Source organism: Canis aureus, chromosome 23, assembly GCF_053574225.1.
Source record: "Canis aureus isolate CA01 chromosome 23, VMU_Caureus_v.1.0, whole genome shotgun sequence".
NCBI classification, from domain to species: Eukaryota; Metazoa; Chordata; class Mammalia; order Carnivora; family Canidae; genus Canis; species Canis aureus.
In genome coordinates, this window is record NC_135633.1 from 18,814,696 (window position 1) to 18,835,649 (window position 20,954).

At 47.6% G+C, this 20,954-nt stretch overlaps 1 protein-coding gene across 8 annotated transcripts in view; it reads left to right on the top strand.

Annotated features, from left to right (window-relative positions):
• TRIM66 (tripartite motif containing 66) overlaps nt 1-20,954 on the top strand; it is a 57,175-nt gene that overhangs the window by 30,847 nt on the left and 5,374 nt on the right. For 7 of the 8 annotated variants that reach the window (XM_077866546.1, XM_077866544.1, XM_077866545.1 and 4 more), the window contains 11 exons: nt 143-1,047; nt 2,396-2,557; nt 14,104-14,625; nt 14,781-14,973; nt 16,894-16,951; nt 17,381-17,546; nt 17,829-18,118; nt 18,612-18,738; nt 19,057-19,131; nt 19,508-19,660; nt 20,074-20,292. In XM_077866546.1, the coding sequence (XP_077722672.1) occupies nt 143-1,047; nt 2,396-2,557; nt 14,104-14,625; nt 14,781-14,973; nt 16,894-16,951; nt 17,381-17,546; nt 17,829-18,118; nt 18,612-18,738; nt 19,057-19,131; nt 19,508-19,660; nt 20,074-20,292 (2,870 nt within the window). The remainder of the gene's footprint in view (nt 1-142; nt 1,048-2,395; nt 2,558-14,103; nt 14,626-14,780; nt 14,974-16,893; nt 16,952-17,380; nt 17,547-17,828; nt 18,119-18,611; nt 18,739-19,056; nt 19,132-19,507; nt 19,661-20,073; nt 20,293-20,954) is intronic. The other variant, XM_077866547.1, reaches the window with a different exon arrangement.

A 20,954-nucleotide genomic window follows, 5' to 3' on the forward strand; every position in this document is an offset into this window, starting at 1 on the left:
GGATTTCCCAGTCAGGAGTTGAATTGCTAATCGTAACACACCTGGTAAAGGTTTATTGCATGGTGTCCTTTGGTCCCAGGAGCAGGAAGTGGGGAACAGCTGCAGATACCTTTGGAAAACACTCTCTCTTCTGAATTTTCAGGCTGTATAACTACTGAAGGTGGACAGCTGTCCCGGGCAGATACTCCTGCTTATGGAGGCTTACAGGGACCATCATCCTTTTATCAAAGCCACCAGTCCCCAGTGGCTCAGCAAGAGACTCTTAGCCACCCCTCACATAAGTTCCAGTCTCCAGCACTGTGTTCTTCATCTGTATGCTGCTCCCACTGCTCCCCAGCCTCGCCTTCCCTCAAAGGCCAGGTCCCCCCACCCAGCATACACTCAGCCCACAGCTTTAGGCAGCCCTCAGAGATGGCACCCCAACAGCTAGGCTCTCTGCAGTGCTCTACTCTGCTGCCCAGGGAGAAGGAGCTGCCTTGCAATCCTCAGCCACCAAAACTGATGCAGCCCTGGCTGGAAACCCAGCCCCCCGTGGAGCAGGAGAACACATCCCAGCGGCTGGGGCAACAGCCAACTTCCCAGCCAGTATGCATTGTGCCCCCGCAGGATGTTCAGCAAGGAGCCCATGCCCAACCCACCTTACAGACACCCTCTATCCAAGTCCAGTTTGGCCACCACCAGAAGCTGAAGCTCAGCCACTTTCAGCAGCAGCCACAGCAGCAACTGCCACCTCCGCCACCTCTGCCACCCCCACCCCAGCAGCAGCCACTGCCACCTCTACCTCCATCCCAGCATCCAGCTTCTAGTCAGCATGGGAGCCCTCCTGGGCCTGCCTGTTCCCAGAACATGGATATAATGCACCACAAATTTGAGCTGGAGGAGATGCAGAAGGACCTGGAGCTTCTTCTTCAGGCTCAACAGCCCAGCCTACAGCTGAATCAGACCAAATCTCCTCAGCATCTTCAGCAAACCATTGTGGGACAGATCAACTACATTGTGAGGCAGCCAGCACCCGTCCAGTCCCAGAGCCAAGAGGATGCTGCACAGGTGAGCCTCGCGGTGGCTCAGGGCATATGTTCTGCCTGTCCTGGGACCACTCAGCAAACAAAGCTACTCCCCACCCTCCCCCAGCCACAAGGGAGGCACAGGAGGGTGGCCTTGAACTCAGAACTCACATTCAAGTTCTTCTGGGCTCCACTGCCCATCTCAAGAAAGCTCCAGAAATCACAGTACTTTGTCCCAACAGGGATCTGGGCTCCATACTCTCCAGAATGGCCTGGCTTAGCCATGTCCTTCTAGATGACACTAGGGACCTTGTCCATCAATAGAACCACTGCCAGGACAGAAGGGAGGCTGCCTGTTATCTGTGTAACCTCCCACTTCCCTTGCTGAGAACTTATGAATCTTAGATGGGAGGGGAGAGCTTAAGGAGTGGAGCAAAGGTATACATTAGATGCTAGTGGGTAGCATCTTTATAACACCACACAGCTATAGACTTAAATTTTGCTTCAAACCTCCTAAGCTAGGTATGTTTTATATATACTATATCATTTATCCTATCAATAGTATTAGATAGGCTATGTCATCTGTTATTTATAGGCACAGATTTGGGGCTCTGGGAGGGCAGGCACTTTGCCTAGAGATCATAAAATATTGAGTGACAGAACCAAGACTTCGATCTGGGTCTGCTGACTGTAATTCCACAGGAGAGGCCTTGTTTTCTCCCTGGAGGGGTGATGAGTGCTGCTCCTCTCTTCTCTCAGCTAAGAGCCAATTGAGGAGGTACAGATTGTACCTCTGGGATCTTTGCTGCATTCCATGTCTTCATCTGTAACTCGTGCCTTTCTTTTTGTTCCAGAGTTTCTCATCCTAGCCCCTTCTCCCTATCCTTTCTCACCTTTCCCCCCAGTGGTGTCTCCTTTAAATCTGTAATCACATTTATATCTTCAAAGCACCTCTATGGACTTTAACTTTATTATAAAATATAAGGCCTCACATTTATGCTTTAGCACTGACAGTGTCAGATCATGCTTCAAATGTCTCCCTCTGAGGCTCAGTTCCTTTGAGGAGATAGCAAATCATCCTGATGATGGCAGAGAAAGGTCTAGGGTTCATTGAGTCCCACAGGCAAAATGTATGTCAGAAGTGTTAGGATTGCTAGGGTGAATATGACAGCCCAGAATTCTTGGTTTCGATTTTATCCTAAGACTGTCATACTAGGATGTAGTTTCCTGAAGAATTTAGATGAGAGTATCTTCCTTTCTGAAAAATTTTCTAGCAGTTCACAATGTGTATGGAGTTGGTGACAATGGGCAATGAAGGATGGGCATCCGTCTTTGCTGCTGCTACTGCTTTTTGCCATAAAACCCACCCAAGTTCTTATTTTCTCCTTCAGGCTTCGGATGAGCACCCCACATCTGAAGGTCCAAAGCCGCCTCTCCCACTTGACAAGAATACTGCTGCTAACTTGCCCCAGGCGTCTGGGGAGGAAACCCCTCCTGGTGTCCCCCCACCAGACGGCACCATCCCGCACTCCTCTCCAAGTGTGGTGAGAAAGGTACTAATGGAGCCTGCTTTCCATGGCCATGTGGGACCCACTGCCAGCCAAGACCCCAGGGAACCGGATGAGGATGACTGGTGGGGGGGCGGAGTGTCCCTGTTCCATCCCTGGATATTACACAGCCCTGACTCATGTCTTTTATCCTAATGAGTCAGCAACCTAGGTCCTGCTTCATGCCCATTCCCACTCCCACATGCACACTGAAAATGGGACCGATTGGCCTTCATTTAGAATGGAAGGGGAAAGTAGAAGGGAAAGAAAGCCAATTTATTACACACTTGCACTGCACCTAGTATGGTGCATGGGGTGTTGCGGTTCTGTGAGGTGGCTGTCCCCACTTTCTAGCCAAGGAAACTGAGGGTCCAGGGCCCTATAGCTAGTGGATGAAAGGGCTGAGGGTTATTTCAAATGAAATTTGTCAGAATCCAAAGACCAACTGTTTTTTCTCTGCAACAAAAATGGGGAAAATATTTTATGTGACTGCACAATCCAAAGGTGATTGGTTTTAGAATTTGAATCAGTGGGGTTTGTTGGGTGAACAGCCTGTAGGAATGTCCCACAGGTACATTCTACCACAGAGGTAGAATGTACAGCTACCACAGAGGTAGCTGTGTGGCTAAGGATACTGAGAGCTCTTGAAGAGAAGCTACTGGAGCCTTTCCTGTCCACCAATGCACCTGCTTGCTAGAAATATTAATTTACTTGGTAACAGCTCAGAATGCCACAATTCCTCGGCTGTGCTCCCATTATCCCTGCCCTTCACCCTTATCTCTGTCATCCTCCTAGCTGGAACCTCACTTATGTGTTGTGCCCTTTCTGTATCCCTTGGCCCTGTCCCACTGTCCTGTTGCCTTCTCTGGCTTGGTACCCTCAGGCTGTTGGGCGCCTCCTATCAGCCCTGTACTTGAAGCTGTGTCAGCTGTTTGATGCCCCCTCCCCCCCCCCCCCGGCCTGCACACTCAGCCCTGCACATGGCTCTGGCTCTGCATCCCTGGTTCTGCAGCTCTTTTGTATATCTGCCCCTCACCATGCTTCCCCCAGCACCATTGCCACATATCTTAGATCAATCTATCCCAGTGATACTTGAGAAGAGACTTCAGAAAAGTAGGGATGACAAAAATGAAATGGTAACTTGGAAATCCCTGGTGGCTCTTGAAGTCTGGCTAGGCCTCTGGTATTAGTGGATTTTGGTCTGTGCTGGGCCCATCCGGCCCTGTTGAAAGCCATTTGGTCTGAGGCCCTGGAGATGCTATAAGTAGGCCTGTTGTGGCTTTCAGGGGGTTTAACTTTTTATACTTAGGCTACTTACTTATTCCATCCATCCAGTTATTTACTCAATGTTCAAAAAATATATATTCATCTCCTAGTGTGTGCCACGTGTTTTGCTAGGTGTCAGGCACATATCAGCGAATAAGAGTGTGACATTAGAGCCTATGGTCTAGTGGGAGAGACAGTTAAATAAGCAATGACAACAGATGTGATAAAGTGCTGGGATAGTCACTGGGGTGCAGAGAAGGAGCAGGTAACCTAGAAGAACCCCTCACAGAGGACTCCCCAGGGGACCTGATTTTAAGCAGAGATTTGAAGTAGTTAGGCTAGTGAAGAGGGATGATGAAGAGGGCTAGAACAAATAATCAAAGGGAATGGCTAGTAAGAGGGTCCAAAGTGAGAGAAAGCCTGGGGCCCTTAGAGGGGTTTCAGATAACTTGACATGCTAGGAACGTGAGGTGTACTAGGGAATGGAGCCAGAGTGCTTGGAAGGCCTTGTAAATGATGTTCCAGAGTTTAGCATTTGGTCTTGGGGGTTGTGAGGAGCAAATGAAGGATTTCTAGCAGAGAGGGACACGGTTTGAATTCAATTTTAGAAAGGTCACTTCAGCTGTAGGAAGGGAGACCAAAATAGTACAGATGAGAATCAGGAGTGGTTGAATGGAATCAGTAACACTGGGTTTAAGGAGGAAGCATGGACTTCAAGAGATCAGATCACAGGAGTTTTTGGACTTGGAGTCTGATTGGTAATGGAAAGAGATGGAGAGAAGGTCCTTTGGCTTGACACCCAGGTCTGTCTTGCCCACTGGGTTGCCATTCATAGAGATGGGAGCGTGGGAAGAAGGGCCTATTTGGGGGGAGGAAAAAGTTAAATTTGAATTGTTGGTGGTCTCCTGTGGAAGCTACATAAGAAGGTGACCAGAAAGCAGCTAGCTCTAGATGTCAGTAGTTCAGAAGGCACCATGGGGATTGCCAGTGCTCAAGTGGTAGTAAGAAGCGCTACAGAAAATGCCGCTGCTTGTTTCACAGGTCTTGATTCTGTTCCTACACACATTACAAAGGAAAGGAGGTGATCCATGTGCAGGCATGAAGTCTGTGCTGCCTGTGCAGGTGGCCCACAGGGCTCTCTAAGCATCAGGGGCATGCTGCCCTACTGTGTGGCTATGGGTTGGCAGTGGGGCTAGTGAAGGTCCTAGGAACTCTTATCTTCTCATTTTGAGCTGGCCCTGGCCCTTACTAACCTGGGCTAATGCAGAAGTTCAGAGGGGCAGGTGGCCTGGCCTTTCCCTAATGTTTTATAGGCTTATTCCTGGTTTGGACTCCCCTAATAAGGAACCTCAGTGTTGCCATCCTGGCTCAGAGGATCCTTTGGGTCTTCTTGACTAAGAGAGGTACTGATTATACACAAAGCTACTGAAATAAGAAACAGGGCTTTCTCAATGCCTTGAAGCTGGGATTGGGCATGATGAGGGTCTGAAGATTGAGGACACTGAACAACGTTTTGAGCAATTTATCATTGAATGATAACACTTTGTGTAGTATTTTTCTACCTGTTTCTATAGGTTTTTACATGGATTATTCCATTTTATCTCTGTTTATCCTAGAAGTACTATGAGGAGGCCACTTTCATATTCCCCTTTGAAAGATGTGGAAACTGAGACACAGAGAGGTTAAGTGACCACCTAAGAGCTATACAGCAGAGCATTGGCAAAGTTAGGACCAGAGCACGGGTTCTTGACCCTGCTCATGTTCAGGGGCTAGGTTAGATCGCCTCTCCTTGTGCTCTGCAGTGGGAGAAGCAAGACTCCATCTGGCCTTTCACTTGCTGGATTTTTCTCTTTACAATCATTGGAGTAGCCTGAGGCCCTGCCGGGGAGAGGGCTTAGAACCCAGCCTCTTCTGGTTATCTCTATCTGGTAAAGATATTTTAGCCTCCAGCCCGCTCCTAAGCCTGTGACGGCCTACTGAGTACCGGGGAAGTCAGAGGTCTGCGTGAAGGCCGTGGACCAGAGGAAGCTGTGGCATCAGGTGCTTCTCTGCATTCCACAGGGACTCACTCACACTCTGATCTGCAACTGACCTTACATCGCCATGAAGAGAACTTTGGTGATAGCACAGCAGCTGTGCACATATACTTTCAAGTTGGTGCTAACTGAACTGAAAGTGAGATAGGAAAGTTTTTGGACGGGCATGAGCTCTGCAGTCTCAGAAGCAGCTTCCCCTACTACCTTCCCTGCATCCAGCAGGGTGTTTTGGAATGAATTTTTGACATCTGTCTGTCCCTCACAGTTGCCTAATCTTGGTTTAGCCACTCTGAAGAGAGACCACGGTTGCAGCACTACAACAGAATGTCTTACATCCTAAGTGAAACTGGAAAACAGTTTGATGGCTTCATTTTGTACTTCTGAACAAGTCAACTGATGAAAAACACACACACTCTCTTCCTCAAGACTCTTGTGGAGGCGAGGCTGTAGGCACCACAGAGAGCCTGTCGAAGCCCTAATTTAACTGCAAGGGGGATCTCTTTTCTGCTCACATGTCCACATCCTCCACAGAGCACCGAGAGACCACCAGGATGCTTATAGCTTCAGAGGAGTCTGAGATATATTTTTAGTAAATGATGTCTAAGCATAGGCATTCCTGTGGTCCACATTAGTGAGAATGACGCAGAAGAGGAAGAGATAATGACTCACATGAAAGAGCATTTACATCATTATCCAAGCCCTTTGATGCCTGAGCTTGTAATTTGATTCTTACAACTCAGATTTACATTAACCTGTGGAGGAGGAAATTAAAGCCCAGAGATGGGAAGTATCTTGCTTAAACTCCTACCCTAAATCTTAGCTTAAGTAAGGAAATGCTGGGCATCCTGCCTTCATAGTCTCCAGATCCACAGCTGTGGGCCAGATCGTGACTCTCGACTCCAGCAATGATTATGTCCTCATAGCCTGGCCTCAACAGCAGAATTTGCTCAGAATCTTCCCAGGGCCTTGAGAGGCTTTCTTAGGTCAGCAATGACAGAGCTGTACAGAGATCTGCTCTGTCCTCAGGAACCAAGCCAAGTATTCCCCAGGTCTGGCTCCCTGAATTTTACATCATCTAGGAAGGCTCTTTCCTCTGTTCTGGCCTGATTTCACTCAGACCAGATCCAGGATCTTTGTCTAAGTCTCCTGGTCCATGAGAAAATAGGACTCCTGGGCCTTAAATTTCCTTACACTGCCCTGGCCAAAATAACTCTGGCCTAAGTTTCCTGAGTCTCCAAGGCTTGGGTTTTCAGGGTTCCACTCATTCTGGCTTTTACTTCAAAGTTACTGGAATCCACTTATTCCTTTCTTCTTCCTTCCATCTCAGACTCTGGGATCCTCTTTGCTTTTTCTGTCTTTCCTGAATCATCAGGGCACTGGGCACTCTTTAGTTCTCTCTTCACTACCCATGAAAGTTTTCCCATTTGACTCTGGTCAGTTAGCATATATTACCATGGTTACATGCACATGGTTAATTTGTACAAGAACTTTTCATCAAGGTGGGGGAGCATTTGCTGTTGTCAATAAGAGCAGCGAGTTTGCTATTTAAGATCAACGTGGGAACACACTTGCTAGGAAAGCTATCACTTCCTCGGGTATCTGATTCAGTTGTTTGAAGATCTACTACTGTTCAACCAGTCTACCTGATGTGCAGTTATCAAAACACTCAAATCTGTTTACCTCAATCTTTGTCTCCTTATCTGCTTCCTTCAACCAGAGTGGAGGCCTTCAATGTGTTTCCAGGACACATTTTTGAAGTCATTGCTCCCTTGTTCTCTGTACATTTATAAGGGTGGTCAGTCTTTGACAATTCTAACAATGGGGCAAAATCCTAAAAGCAGAAGTAAGCAGCTGAAGCCTTGGAGCAGTGGCAAGAACAGATGTCATAAACCCTACACACTCTGTTCAGCATGAGATCACAAGTCCACACTCAGGTGTCTAGCCAGAGGTCTTGACTACAAGCTTAGTTGTATGGTTTCCTTTGGAAATTTGGGTTGCTGTACCTTAGAGCAGTAAGCAGAGTAGAAGCAAGGAATCAGGACTTCTGTAATGGCAGCTGTTAACAAGGGAGAAGACAGGAAACATCACCTGGAAAAGTGCCACATTGCAAGGTCATCCAGTGAAAGGACAGGCTAAGCTACGGTCCACTCCAGCGATAGAGGTCCATCCAAGTTCCTTTATGTTACTAAAGAATGGTCTCAGGCTCCATATACTCTGTTTATTATGACGAGGTGGTATGTGAAGTGTTCTAGAAGTACTCCCATTCAAAATAATATTTTAAAGTCAATTGCCTTTTGTTACTGAAAGAGGTATGTTTCAGATATTTGGAAAATTAATTTCTGTGGAACACCACCATATTTGTGCTACTTTATCCCCAGAAATATTATCTGGCTGTAAGAACCTGAAATTTATATTAAACTCAGGGCATGTGCATTAAGTGTCTGTTTATTGACTTCTCTATCATGTCTTACTAGAGCACTAGCCTTTTAGCTAATGGCACAAAATCAAGACCAGCCAGCAGATTTTTAAGGCTGGGCCCAGATTTCTAGTCTTGGGCCTATATAAGCTTGGGAAATCTGTGTCATCACTCTGTGTCTCAGTTTCCTTTTCTGCTGGATGCAAGTGCTTTCTCAGAATTTTGACAACACTGTCATTACTGTAATAATCATTGCAGTAATGTAAGCACATCAAACTCTAGTATAAGATCTGAATGGCAAGGATGACGAGGGGGGTGGCAGGTAGAAGAGCTTAGGTCAAATAGAAGACAGGTATGTGGGTGAAGAATTGCATAGATGACTAGTAGAAGAGGCTGAAGGTCAGACAGTTCAGAGAGGTTACAGGTCAGGCAAGTTGTGGAGGCAGGTGGTTCATACAGACAGATTCTATACGTCCCAGGTGAGGTGATTCAGACAGGTCACAGATCAGGCAGGTGGTGGAGATAAAGGGAGAAAAACAAGAAGAGGAAAGAGAGATAGGAACGTACAATATGGGGGAAGGAGAGAAAATTAGGAGCAAGTGAGGAGACACTAGGTAAGAGAGGTAGGAGGCTCAGCATCTCCCCTCTTACCCCAGAAATGGCCTGAGCTGATTATCAGAGTTAATGCTTTTGGAATTTTTTACTTCTCTTCCCCCCTGAACTAGAAAATAGTTTATTTTCACTTGCAAACCACAAAATACATATTTTTCCCTCATGAAATCTGTAGGTTTTGTATGCAAAGAAGGCAAAGTATCTGTTATATAGCTGACAGCTTGCCCTACACTGACCTTACAGCTGGACATATCATTTTGCCTTCTCTAATTTGACCCCTGAGCAATACTGGGTGCTAGAGAGGGCAGTCAGCATCATCTCCACGGACAGATGAGCTCCTCCTTTGTGTGTGGCACCAGATGTCAAGCACTGTCATACTCCCAAGCCTACCATGCTCTCAAGAAGCTCTGTCCTTCCTTCCAGGCCCCAGTGACCCAGCCTCCTTTCCTAGCTGGGAAATTTGGCCCTTCTTCCTACTCACCTTGTAGCACCGGCAGCAGGGTAGGATGTAGGTTCTCAATCCTCTGTTTCTTCCAACACAAGAAATAGTTCCTTCTCTTTTAATATTTTGTACCTCTTCACTCCAAAGAGCCAAATGAAGTATCAAAAATACTAACACACAGTGTACGTATGTTCCCAAAATGCCATTGTGTTTGTATAACCTGTAGAAGAGGGATGGGGCTGGCTTCCTCATTGCACTTTCTCTGAGATCATACCCAGAATTCTCCCATGAACATTTCTCAGGTTCTTTTTACCACTTCCAGAGCTCCCCCCCCCACCCAACTCCCTGATGGCTTTGGTCACCTTGACATTGGCTATGGATGTAGACATGAAGGAGACTAGTGTAGTCTGCAGTATCATAGGATATGTTATTGGTCCTGTACTATGTGCTGGGTATTATAGGAGCAGGTTCAGCAAGTCCAGATCAAAGTAAACTGATAGAATTTCCATAATTCTCCTGTGGCTCAGTCTGCATGCCCTCCTCAGTTGTTGTATTAAGTCACACTTCATGATATGCAATAAGTAATCAGGACAAGGGAATTGATATCCTATGAAGATATCCTACCTCTAATCTGGAGATAGAGGTGGAGATAGCCTACCTCCAATCTGGGGAGTTTTATCTTTGGGGATTTAATGTTGTGCGTATTTTGTGACAGATACAGCACCTGACCATTATTACTTGGGATTGTCCCGGGTAGATTTTGGTGTCCTTAATGCTTGGCACCAAGGATCTCAAAGAGAGAGCCACCTATGTCATTGGCAGATGAGATGACCACTAGAGCTGCAATAAATATACATGTCAGATGGGGAAAAGGTGAAAGAAACCAGGTCAAAGGATTAGGCTGTCATATATGACAAAAAGGATTGCAACAATCATTGGGAATTCTTGTCCATAGATAAGGAAAGATAGAACCTTAGAAAGCTGTGGTAGCATATAAACAGGACAGCGGGGATACCAAGGGATGCAGGCCAGGGCATGTTTGAGATAGCTTTTCCATGCTTAATCTACCCAATTTGCTCTGAGTATTCTCCCCAGACCTCCTTCTCCTCAATATTTCTTATCTTGGGACTTAGACTGTAGAGCAAATTGAAGTCTTTTCATTGAACACTATTGAACTACCAAGGAACATATAAAAAATGAACTTTTCTATGGGGGAGACAAAAGGCATTTATATTTAGCTCATCTGCTTTTAAAATTGAGAATTAAAAATAGAACGTATAAGCTTTACTAACACAGTTAAATAATAGGGGGAAAGTGTTGGGAGAGAAGAGAAAGAGATGATAAAAAAGAACAGGAGAGGAAAAGAGAGAGAAGGTTGAGGAGAGCAGGAGAGGGAGGGACAGAGAGTCTGAAGTGCAGAGTGTGTGAGAGGGGAGGATGATTAAGCACAGAGAACAGACCCAGACCACAGTCAAGAGCATGGCTTCAGCGCCCAAGCTCTGGATTCTACATCAGTAAAAATCCCATATCACATATCATGCTTAGTTGGTGAAATATTGAAAGGATCTCCTGGGATCAGGAATGAGACAAGGATGGCTACTATCACTCCTTCTACTTGACCTGGTCCTCCTGTACTTAGCTGGCAGAGTGAGGCTGGGAAAACAAGTGCAGGGAAGAGAAGTAAAACTTAACTGGTCATGGATGACATCATTTGTGTGCACAGAAATCCCCCAGGTGACTTCAGCAAGATCTCTGGGTAACAAGCTCAATCCATAAAAATCAATTGCATTTCTATGTGTGAACACAAATAAAGGGAAATGGAAATTTACAAAATGATGTGTTCAATAACATAAAAGACTTCAGATGTCTTTGCTGAACTTCATTTTTTTTCAAGTGTAAAGTGCAGGCCACGAGAATGATGCTAACAGTCATAGTACCAGGGCAGCAATAGCAGTATCTGGGGGTTGCTGAGTACCTGCCATGTGGCAGACACTGTTCTAAACCTTTACCTATATTTGTTCTTGTTACCTTCACAATAGCCCTTTAATGTTTGTGATGAGGATTCGGTGAGGAAATGTATGGAAGACATTTAGCAAATTTCCTCACATAGAAGAAATGCTCAATAACTTTTAGCTTCATAAAGACAATCAATGCATAGACTCAGTTGTTAATATTACAAAGCTGCTATTTATTTGGTTTGAGATTAGTAGAATACACAGTCACACATTACTATTTTAAAAAGTTTTAAATAGGGCAGCCCTGGTGATGCAGCAGTTTAGCGCCGCCTGCGGCCCGGGGTGTGATCCTAGAGACCTGGGATCAAGTCCCACATCGAGCTTCCTGCATGGAGCCTGCTTCTCCCTCTGCCTGTGTCTCTGCCTCTCTCTCTCTCTCTCTCTGTGTGTGTCACTCATGAATGAATGAATAAAATCTTAAAAAAAAAGTAAAAGTTTTAAATAGCTAATGAATTCATATACTCAGCCAGGTACTGCTCCTGGGTCTAGAAATATAGTGGGTAAGCAAAATAGGTAACATGCCCTAACAAAACAGTCCATGCCCTAATGGAATTTATGATTTATGGAGGAAACAGATTAATCAAATGGTCTCACAACTATGAGAATACAGTAAAAAAAAAGGGGGGGGGCAGGGGATTTACAAGAATGTAAAAGGAGGGGAATGAGGTCTGGGCTACAGAATGAAAGGAGGCTTTGATATAAAAAACTGCAGGTGAGCTGAATTTAGAAGAATAAGTGGTACAGGGGTAGGGATAGGAGAATGTTCCACGGGGAGGAAGCGGTCTATTTGAAGGGGATGAAGTTTGTAGGTGGAAGGAGAGCTTGGCATGTTTCAGGGATTGAAAAAAAATATCTGAGTGGCTGGAGCTCAGAGAGTGGGAGGGTTGTTGTAAGAACTGTGGCTGCAGAGTAGGACCAGGGATGGGCAATCATTTCACAGTTGTCCTGAGAATGGTGGAATTGCACTGTGGGACTTTATGCAAAGGAATGATGTGGTCAGATTTGTGTTTTGAAAATATTTCTCCACTGAGGAGGCTACTACTGTAGTCTGGGGAAATATGGGAGTGTAACCCAGGCTAGGGCACCAGCAATAAGAGAGAGGAATTAGTGGGAAGATGTGTGAATTGCTTAAAGGGGAGAATTGATGAGGTTTGGTAGTAGCCTGAATGAAGCATCATCATCATGCCTCCTTCCTAGCATCTGACTTGAAAAACTGGGTGACTGGGAGTGAGATTCACTGAGGTAAGGGCAGCCTTTTCTTCACTGTTAAATGGCTTTGCTAATTTTATAGTGAAACTTGAGACAGTATTTGAAGTATTTATTTTCCTGTGGAAATTTGAGTATCTTACTCATGGGGAAAGGCTTAAGACATTGATTTTAGAAGCTTAGAGATGTTTACTCTTTGCTTCCCCTTTGACTTTCAAAAGATGTCAAATTGTTTTATCTTTAGTCTTACAAAAAAGAGCAGGGATATCAAACTTATAAATTCCTAAAGATTACATTTAAACCATTCGCCCCTAGCCCCCCAATGAAATGGGTTTCTCCAGTCTAAGATATGGAATGCATCCAGTGTAGAAATCTCTATGTCTTTAACTTCTTTTATTAACCTTTAGGTCTCTTTTCCCTACGTCATCAAGCAGTTAGGAGAAAACAGTTCTTGGAGTTGGGAAGTTACTACCTCATCCAATGATTGTCTAGACTGGGTCATATGAAGACCTTGCTGCTCTGATGTTCTCTGCCTCTGGTTCAGAATGTCTATGGAAGATAGAGTGGGGATAGGAAAGGCTTTCACGTCTTTTGGTCAAAGCCTTCACTTAATGCTGGTGTTCTGGAGTTGATCTGAATGAGCCTGTGAAAAGGGCCTGGATGGGCAGCCCCGGTGGCTCAGTGGTTTGGCGCCGCCTACAGCCTGGGGTGTGGTCCTGGGATGGAGTCCCACATCGGGCTCCCTGCATGGAGCCTGCTTCTCCCTCTCCCTCTGCCTGTGTTTCTGCCTCTCTCTCTGTGTCTATGAATAAATAAATAAAATCTTAAAAAAAAGAAAGAAAGAAAGAAAGAAAGAAAGAAAGAAAGAAAGAAAGAAAGAAGGAAAGAAAGAAGAAAGAAAAGAAAAGAAAAGAAAAGAAAGAAAAGGAAAGGAAAGGAAAAGGACCTGGAGTTGGCCCAGGTTCTCCTGGACTGATTGGGTCTCCCTAGGCCTTGGCATTATCTCCAAGAAGGCCTGGGGGAGATCAGAGTTTGAGCCTTCTGAACTTCCTCCCATTTTTATGTAGCAGAAACTAGCCCGCAGGAATGCCAGAAGGGATGAGAAGGTGCTAGTGGTTTAGTCAGAGAGGAGTGTGAGGTTGGAAGTCAGTCCCAAGTCTGACCCTCTGCCTGGGTACTGGGTGGGAGGCCAGGGGTGTGGGCCGATGGTGGCTCTGTGTGTGTGTGTGTGTGTGTGTGTGTGTGTGTGTGTACTACCCTCAGGGCAGGTGGTAGGCTATCGCTTTCATTCCCCCACACTATTTTGTCTCTGTCTCTTTCACAAACATATACACACGCACACCAGTGTCCTCAGTCTGTGCCTGCCTCTCTCTCAGAGCCTGCCAGCTTCCTTGGCATAGGGGAATGGGAATAGGACTTCATGTGCCGAATTCCCTGCAGCTACTAGACTCTGAGGCCAGAGTGAAATCTGAGCATGGGCGCTCTTGCGGGTCACAGGTCTCTTCCCCTGCCCCCGTTCCCAACTAACAGCTGGCTCTGCCCTGTCTTCTCTCCTGCAGCACTCCACTTCAGTGAGCATCATGGGCTTCTCCAACACGCTAGAGATGGAGCTGTCATCTACCAGGCTAGCCAGGACCCTGGAGCCGCAGATCCAGAGCGTGAGCAGCCTGACTGCTGCCCCTTCCCACGTGGTCCCAAGCCTGCTGAGCGGCACCCCCACAACTGTGTCCAGCCTGCTGAGCGGTCAGAGCCAGGCTGTGCCCAGCCTGACAGTTAGTCCTCTGCAGACCATACCCAGTCTTGTACGTGGCACACCCCGGACCGTGCCCGGTTTGATGAGTGATTCCTCCCAGGCCATCACAAGCCTAGCAAGTGATCACTCACAGGCCAGGCCCAAGCTGATGTCTGGTCCCACCCAGACTCTGCCAAGTCTGGCTACTTGTCCACTGCAGAGCATGCCTCCGGCTTCTGACACGCAACCGGAAACTGCATCCAGTGGCAGTCCTGGCTCTGGCGGAGCTGTGGGGAGCCTGTGCCCTGGAGATGGGGCTGACCCCTCTCTTGGGAATGCCCTGTGTAAGGTAAGTCCTAGGGAAATGACATTCAACTCCTGCTCATCACCGGGCAAGGGGGTGGCCACTGAAGGGCTTATCCTGTCCTTAGCTTCATGGCTCTGTCATTACTAACGCAAAAAGTCTGATTTCTTTGACTTTTGTTGGCCTTTCACTTTTGAAAGATGGAAAGTGAGGATTCTTCCCGCTTCACTGACTCTCTGGAACAGGACCCCACAACTCCTGGTCTGGAGGTTTCCAAGGATTTGGCTATCCCTTCAGAACTGGAGGAGCCAATTAACCTCTCTGTGAAGAAACCTCCAGTGGTCCCAGCAGTCAGCACAGCTATGGCTCTGCAGCAGTACCAGAACCCAAAAGGTGAGGTGCAAGTCAGAAGCAAGTCAGAAGTATTGTGCTGGCGTAGATGTGAGCTCGGCACTTCCAGGTGAGACACGGGTCAGGAGACAGACTTTAGGTTTGAGGCAGCAGTGCTTCTCCCTCTGGCACATTTGCTTCTTCCCTCCAGAACTGACTGACGAGTGCCTGTTCTGTCTCCTTCACTGTGTGTGTGTGTGTGTGTGTGTGTGTGTGTGTGTGTGTACTAGGACTGATCCAGGCCGCGACGTAGGCTCCTGTAACGTATTCCCATGCAAAAAGTTCTGGAGGTATGGGTTAGCAGTGGGGGAAACAGGAAGAACTCATCCCAAAAGGGCTAGCCTTGGCAAAATATTTTAGGGAAAAGAGCATATCTGTCTTCAGAGTCGAGTATCTCTAACTTAGAAAACCAGCTCTGTCTTTTTCTGTTTGACCTTTCTGAGCTGGTTTCTTTCTCTGTCAATGGGGGTAATCAGAGCTACTTCCTAGACTCCTGGAACAAATAACTACAGTGAGATCATTTGATGACTTTCTCTTGGTAACAATAATTTGCCTTGCTTTGCCTTGCACCTGGCAGTTATCTGAATTTGTGTTGTGCCTCAGAGTAAAGGGAATTTGGACTGGTGGAGACTGGCTCTGATTCTCTTCTCATCTACCCACACACCTTTAATGGGGCTTTCTTCTGTATAGGTGAGGGCTAGTTGGGAAGTTTGAAAGCAACCACCAAGTGAGCATTTGGGACTTTTTCTGTCTAGTGTAGGATATGTGTTTAGTTTGTAATGATCACTCTATTTCCTGTACATTTAATAAATTAAAATGAAGTATTTTTTCTCCTTGTTTTTTCGCACTGACTGAAAGACCCAACTGAACATTTATTGGTTCTTATTGACAGCATAATAATGGGACCCTGGATTTTAAGCAATTAAATATTTTGGACCCTGCTTGCCCATGGAAAGTGCCTAGGACAGTGCCTGGTGCTAAATGGGTGCTCAGTAAATGCCAGTTTCCTCCTCCCTCCCCATACTGCCTCCTGCCCATCCATACAGGCTCAACTGCACTACTCAGGGTAGGGCTATAGCCTTTTGCCTGTGGAGTATGAACTAGATTCTCAGGCAGTACTAAAATCTCAGTGCTTGGCTGAAAAGGCAGAGGCTATACAGAATGACTACTGAGAGCACATATATATTTTTTAACTTTTAATTTAATTTAATTTTTTTAAATTTAAGTGATCTCTGTGTCACATGTGACTTCAAGTTCTTGAGATCAAGAATCACATGCTCTTCTAACTGAGCCAACCAGGTGCCCTATATATCTGTCTTTTAATTAATTAATTAATTTTAAAGATTTTATTTATTCATATAAGAGACAGAGAGAGCATGAGTGGGGGTGGGGAGGAGAGGTAGAAACAGACTCCTTGCTAAGCAGGGAGCTCAAAATGGGGTCAGGACCATGACCTGAGCGGAAGGCAGATGCTTAACCATCTGGGCCACCCAGGCACCCCTGTATTGGTCTTTTTAAATATTTTATTTATTTATTTGAGACAGAAGGAGAGAGAGAGAGAGCACACATGTAGGGAGAGGCAGAGGGAAGGGGATTCTCTATTTCCCACTCTCGCTGAGCATGGAGCCTGATGTAGGGCTTGATCCCAGGACCCTGAGTTCACCACCCGAGCCAAAACTAAGAGTTGGACACATAACTGAATGAAACAGCCTGTTTGTCTTTTTAAAAGAAGGAAGCCTTCTTCTCATCATTAGGAAGGAGAACCATGGTAGGATTTCCACCATTATGAATGATTACAGTGTGGGTAACAATTGTGTGACAAGTATGTGGCTAAAGGTATGAGTAGCATATATGAGTGGAAGGTATGGGTTATAGAGCATGTTGTCACAAATATATGTCACAGCTAATTATCTTTTGCCTTAGAGTATGAGAATTTTGAAGAAGCCCTGGAGCTGAATGTAAAAGAGAACCAGAGTATCAGGTAACAGGCTCTTGCCCCAACCTCCCTCTCTCACCCTCCAACTTCATTTATGTCCTGGGAGGTTGGCACAAGAAGTCAGCATCCTTGATGACTTAACTAGAAGCAGAAGTTTACCTATAACTGTCTTCTTCAATCCCAGACCTTGGAGTAGGATCTGTGTGGTTGGGAGTCTGGGATGCTTGTGAGAGGGTGTCCTGGCTCTGGTGCCAGGAGGCCTGTACTCTGTGTAAGGTCCTCCGTCTTTAGGAATTCCCTTTTCTTTGAGCAAAGGGCTCTGGGGATAGGGCTGGGGAGGTGAACCGTGGGCCTGCACACAGTGGGATTGAGGTCTGGAGCAGCAGTTCAGTTGTGGGATCATGGATGAAGCTGACACAGCCTGGGGGCAGAGGAGGCCCCTCCAGAGACCCAGGGGTGTCTTTCTTGCCTCAGGCGAGAGCCTAAGATTCCCTATGTGCGGCTGGAGCGGCTTAAGATCTGTGCTGCCTCCTCGGGAGAGATGCCTGTGTTCAAGCTGAAGCCCCAGAAGAATGAGCAGGATGGGAGCTTCCTGCTGATCATCGAGTGTGGCACAGAGTCCTCCAGCATGTCCATTAAGGTATCACTCTGCTCTGTCTTATGCTTGAACTTGGCCCACCCTAGGAGCCTCTCTTCTCTCTCTGCTTCTGTCAGAATTCTAGCTGTGGGTCTGGCCCTGTCCAGAGTCTGGTCTGAGTGGGGTTGCAGCCTGGCCAGACTTACCCTTGGCTGTGAGGGACCTGTGAGATGTATATTGGAAGGAGCTGTCCCAGCATTCACAGGGTTCAGCTGGCCTGGGGGCCTGGAATAAGTTGGTGCAATTCACTGGTGCTGTGCTCTGCCAACTTCCTTCTTCTTCAAGGTCAGCCAGAACAACCTGCCTGATGCCATCCAGGCCCCAAGTCTGGGGGGAAGAAAGGTCACTGTCACTTCTCTGGCTGGACAACAGCCACCAGAAGGGGAGGGTGCATCTCCTGAAGAACAAAGGCTCATCCCTCGGACCCTTGGAGCCAAGAAGGGGCCCCCAGTACCAATAGAGAATGAGGACTTCTGTGCTGTGTGCCTCAATGGGGGCGAGCTACTGTGCTGTGACCGCTGCCCTAAGGTGTTCCACCTCTCCTGCCACCTGCCGGCCTTGCTTGGCTTCCCAGGGTGAGCCATGCCTGTCCAGGCCTCCACCTGCCTAGCAGGGTGGTCTCCAGGAGGTCTGTTCCCAGTCCACACAGCTCCCTGGGCTAGGCTCCCTCCCCCTCTGGGCCTGTGTGAATTGCAGGTTTGTAAGTCAGTGGCCCAACTGCTGTGTGCTTTCTGCACATGGATGGGTAGATATTTGATATTTGAATGGCTTTCTTTTTTTGTCTGTTCCCAACTTCCTTCTACACACACAGATTTGTCCCCATACTCCTGTCACAGCCCCTTGCTGAGTCCTAATTTTTTCTGGATTCACTCTACCCCAAGTTACTAAATTTCTTTCAAGCTTGTTGAGGTTAGGAAGCCATTCCCTACAGGGCAACAGGGCTACAGACCGAGTCTCCCAAGCCACTACTCACCTCCCCTCTCCCTCGGGTATCTTGGAGCAAAGGGACAGAGGAGGTGACTCTGGGCCATGTGCTGCAGCCTAACTGGGCCTCACCTGCCTCCACAGGGGAGATTGGGTGTGTACCTTGTGCCGCAGCCTGACCCAGCCCGAGATGGAGTATGACTGTGAGAATGCCCGCTATTACCAACCCGGGATGCGGGACACCCCTGGCCTGAGCATCTATGACCAAAAGGTAGGGAAGGGTCTCTGGGAACAAGGTTCTTTGCCTAGAACAGCCTCCCTGTGCCAGGGCTGAGGCCTTTCTGAGGGGATGGGAAGCTTCTTCAGGTACCTCTCTGATGGGTGATGCCTGACAGCATTGCCCATCAGGGGTTTACAGTAAATTCCCTCCTGCCAGCTGTTTTCCTCTGGCCTGGGGATGGGGGGGCTGTGCTCTGCCTTGAAGGCATGGTGGCCCACACCCCATGGGACAGAGCTGATCCTGCTGGAGTCAGTTCTTCTGGAGGTGAGGCCAGGGTGGAATAATGTGCTGCCATTCTGGTTTCTGCAGAAGTGTGAAAAGTTGGTTCTGTCCTTGTGCTGCAATAGCCTCAGCCTGCCCTTCCACGAGCCTGTCAGCCCGCTGGTAAGGAAAGCCATCTGTCTGTGCCAGCTCCCAAGGTCCTGGGCCCGGGGCGGGTCCCAGGGGTACCCAGGGCCGGCTCGGAGCATGGCTGCTGGAAGTTGGGTTGATATGGGTCTGGGCTAGTGGACCCAGCCGTGGCCACCACAGCCCCCCAGCCCAGCGACCAACTGCACCACGCCTGACTAGACAGTGAGCTATTCCTCTTTTTCCCTTTCCCTTTGTCCTCTTTCTCCACTTTTCTTCTTGCTGCCGTTTGTTCTTGTTCTTGTGTTTCTTCATTTCCGTTCCAACTCATTCTCCATCTTTCCCTCCTCCTTATCTGTACCTCTACCCTTTCTCTCTTCCTGCTTTGCTTCCCCTTCTCTTCTGCCCCAAGGCCCGGCATTACTACCAGATTATCAAGAGGCCCATGGACCTGTCAATCATCCGGAGGAAGCTGCAAAAGAAGGACCCAGCTCACTACACCACCCCAGAGGAGGTGGTGTCAGACGTCCGCCTCATGTTCTGGAACTGTGCTAAATTCAATTATGTATGTCTTGCCTGTTTTCCCCCTCCTGTGTTTTCCAGTGACCCTAAGACTCATGGCTGGATGGGAATAATCAGGTTTGGTCCTGAGTTGCCACGAGGACCTGGGAACAGACTTTCTGGGGTCCCCTGTAGTGAGTGTTGATAAGCTCTCTCCCACACTTGGGCCATAGCATGGACTCAGGAGGAAGAAGGGGGGAGTGCTAGTGGTTGGCTGTCTGTGGGTAACTGTCAGGGTCACTTCTGCTTTAAGAGATTATACTAAACTGGTTATCGTGAGTCTTCAGGAGGAAATGTCACATTTTAGACCTCCAGGAAACCTAGCCAGGCTTTGTACTCTGTATAGCTCTTGAGGGACCTGGAAGAGATGGGCTGGTGGAGACAAGCCAGACCATCACTGTTCTCCTTCCCCTTCAGCCTGACTCAGAAGTTGCAGAGGCTGGCCGCTGCCTGGAAGTTTTCTTTGAGGGCTGGTTGAAGGAGATCTATCCGGAAAAACAGTTTGCCCAGCCGAGGCAGGAGGACTCAGACTCCGAGGAGGTGTCTAGCGAGAGTGGCTATTCCACTCCCCAGGGCTTCCCATGGCCTCCCTATGTGCAGGAGGGCATCCAACCCAAGAGGCGGCGGCGACATATGGTAAAGAGTTGCTGCCAGCTGGCAGTTGGGTGCGGGGGGTGGTTGAGGAGGCAGGAGGCACCCAGGCAGCATGTACAGAGCAACCTAAAGCAAAACTGCTCAGAAGGCACAAGAGGCTGGTGACAGTGAACCCTTGCTCCCAACCCCTTGGTCTAAGAGGAAGGCAAGGCAGTGTGGAGCTCATTAAGTCTAATTATCACTGAGCCTTAAAACTCAGAGAGGTGGATGTACCTGCCCAGGTCACCCAGCAAGTTAGCAGCAGAATCGTGGCTCCCAGTGTGGAGCTCAGTTCTGGTTGTTCTGCACTGTGATCCCCTGGGAAAGAGAAATACCTGGTCTCATTGCCTGATCTCAACTTGGGCTTAGAAAAGAGAAAGGGTATTTTCAGCCCCTTGGTGTAGAGAAGGAGGGAGAGGTGTTGCTTGCAGCAAAGAGAGCTCCTCTGACCTTGTATCTGGTCCCACATACACAGACTTGAGACGTCAATTCAGTGCTGTTTCATTCCACTGAAATGTACTGCCTGCCTGCTGTGTGCCAGGGCCCGACCAGCCGCCGCCCACCCCCCTCGCCCCCACCCTGGGTTATTTACTGTACCTGGTACACCATAGCGCTTAGTGGCCGTAGTGAGTTTTGCTCTTGTGTTCCTGGGGTAAAATAAAACA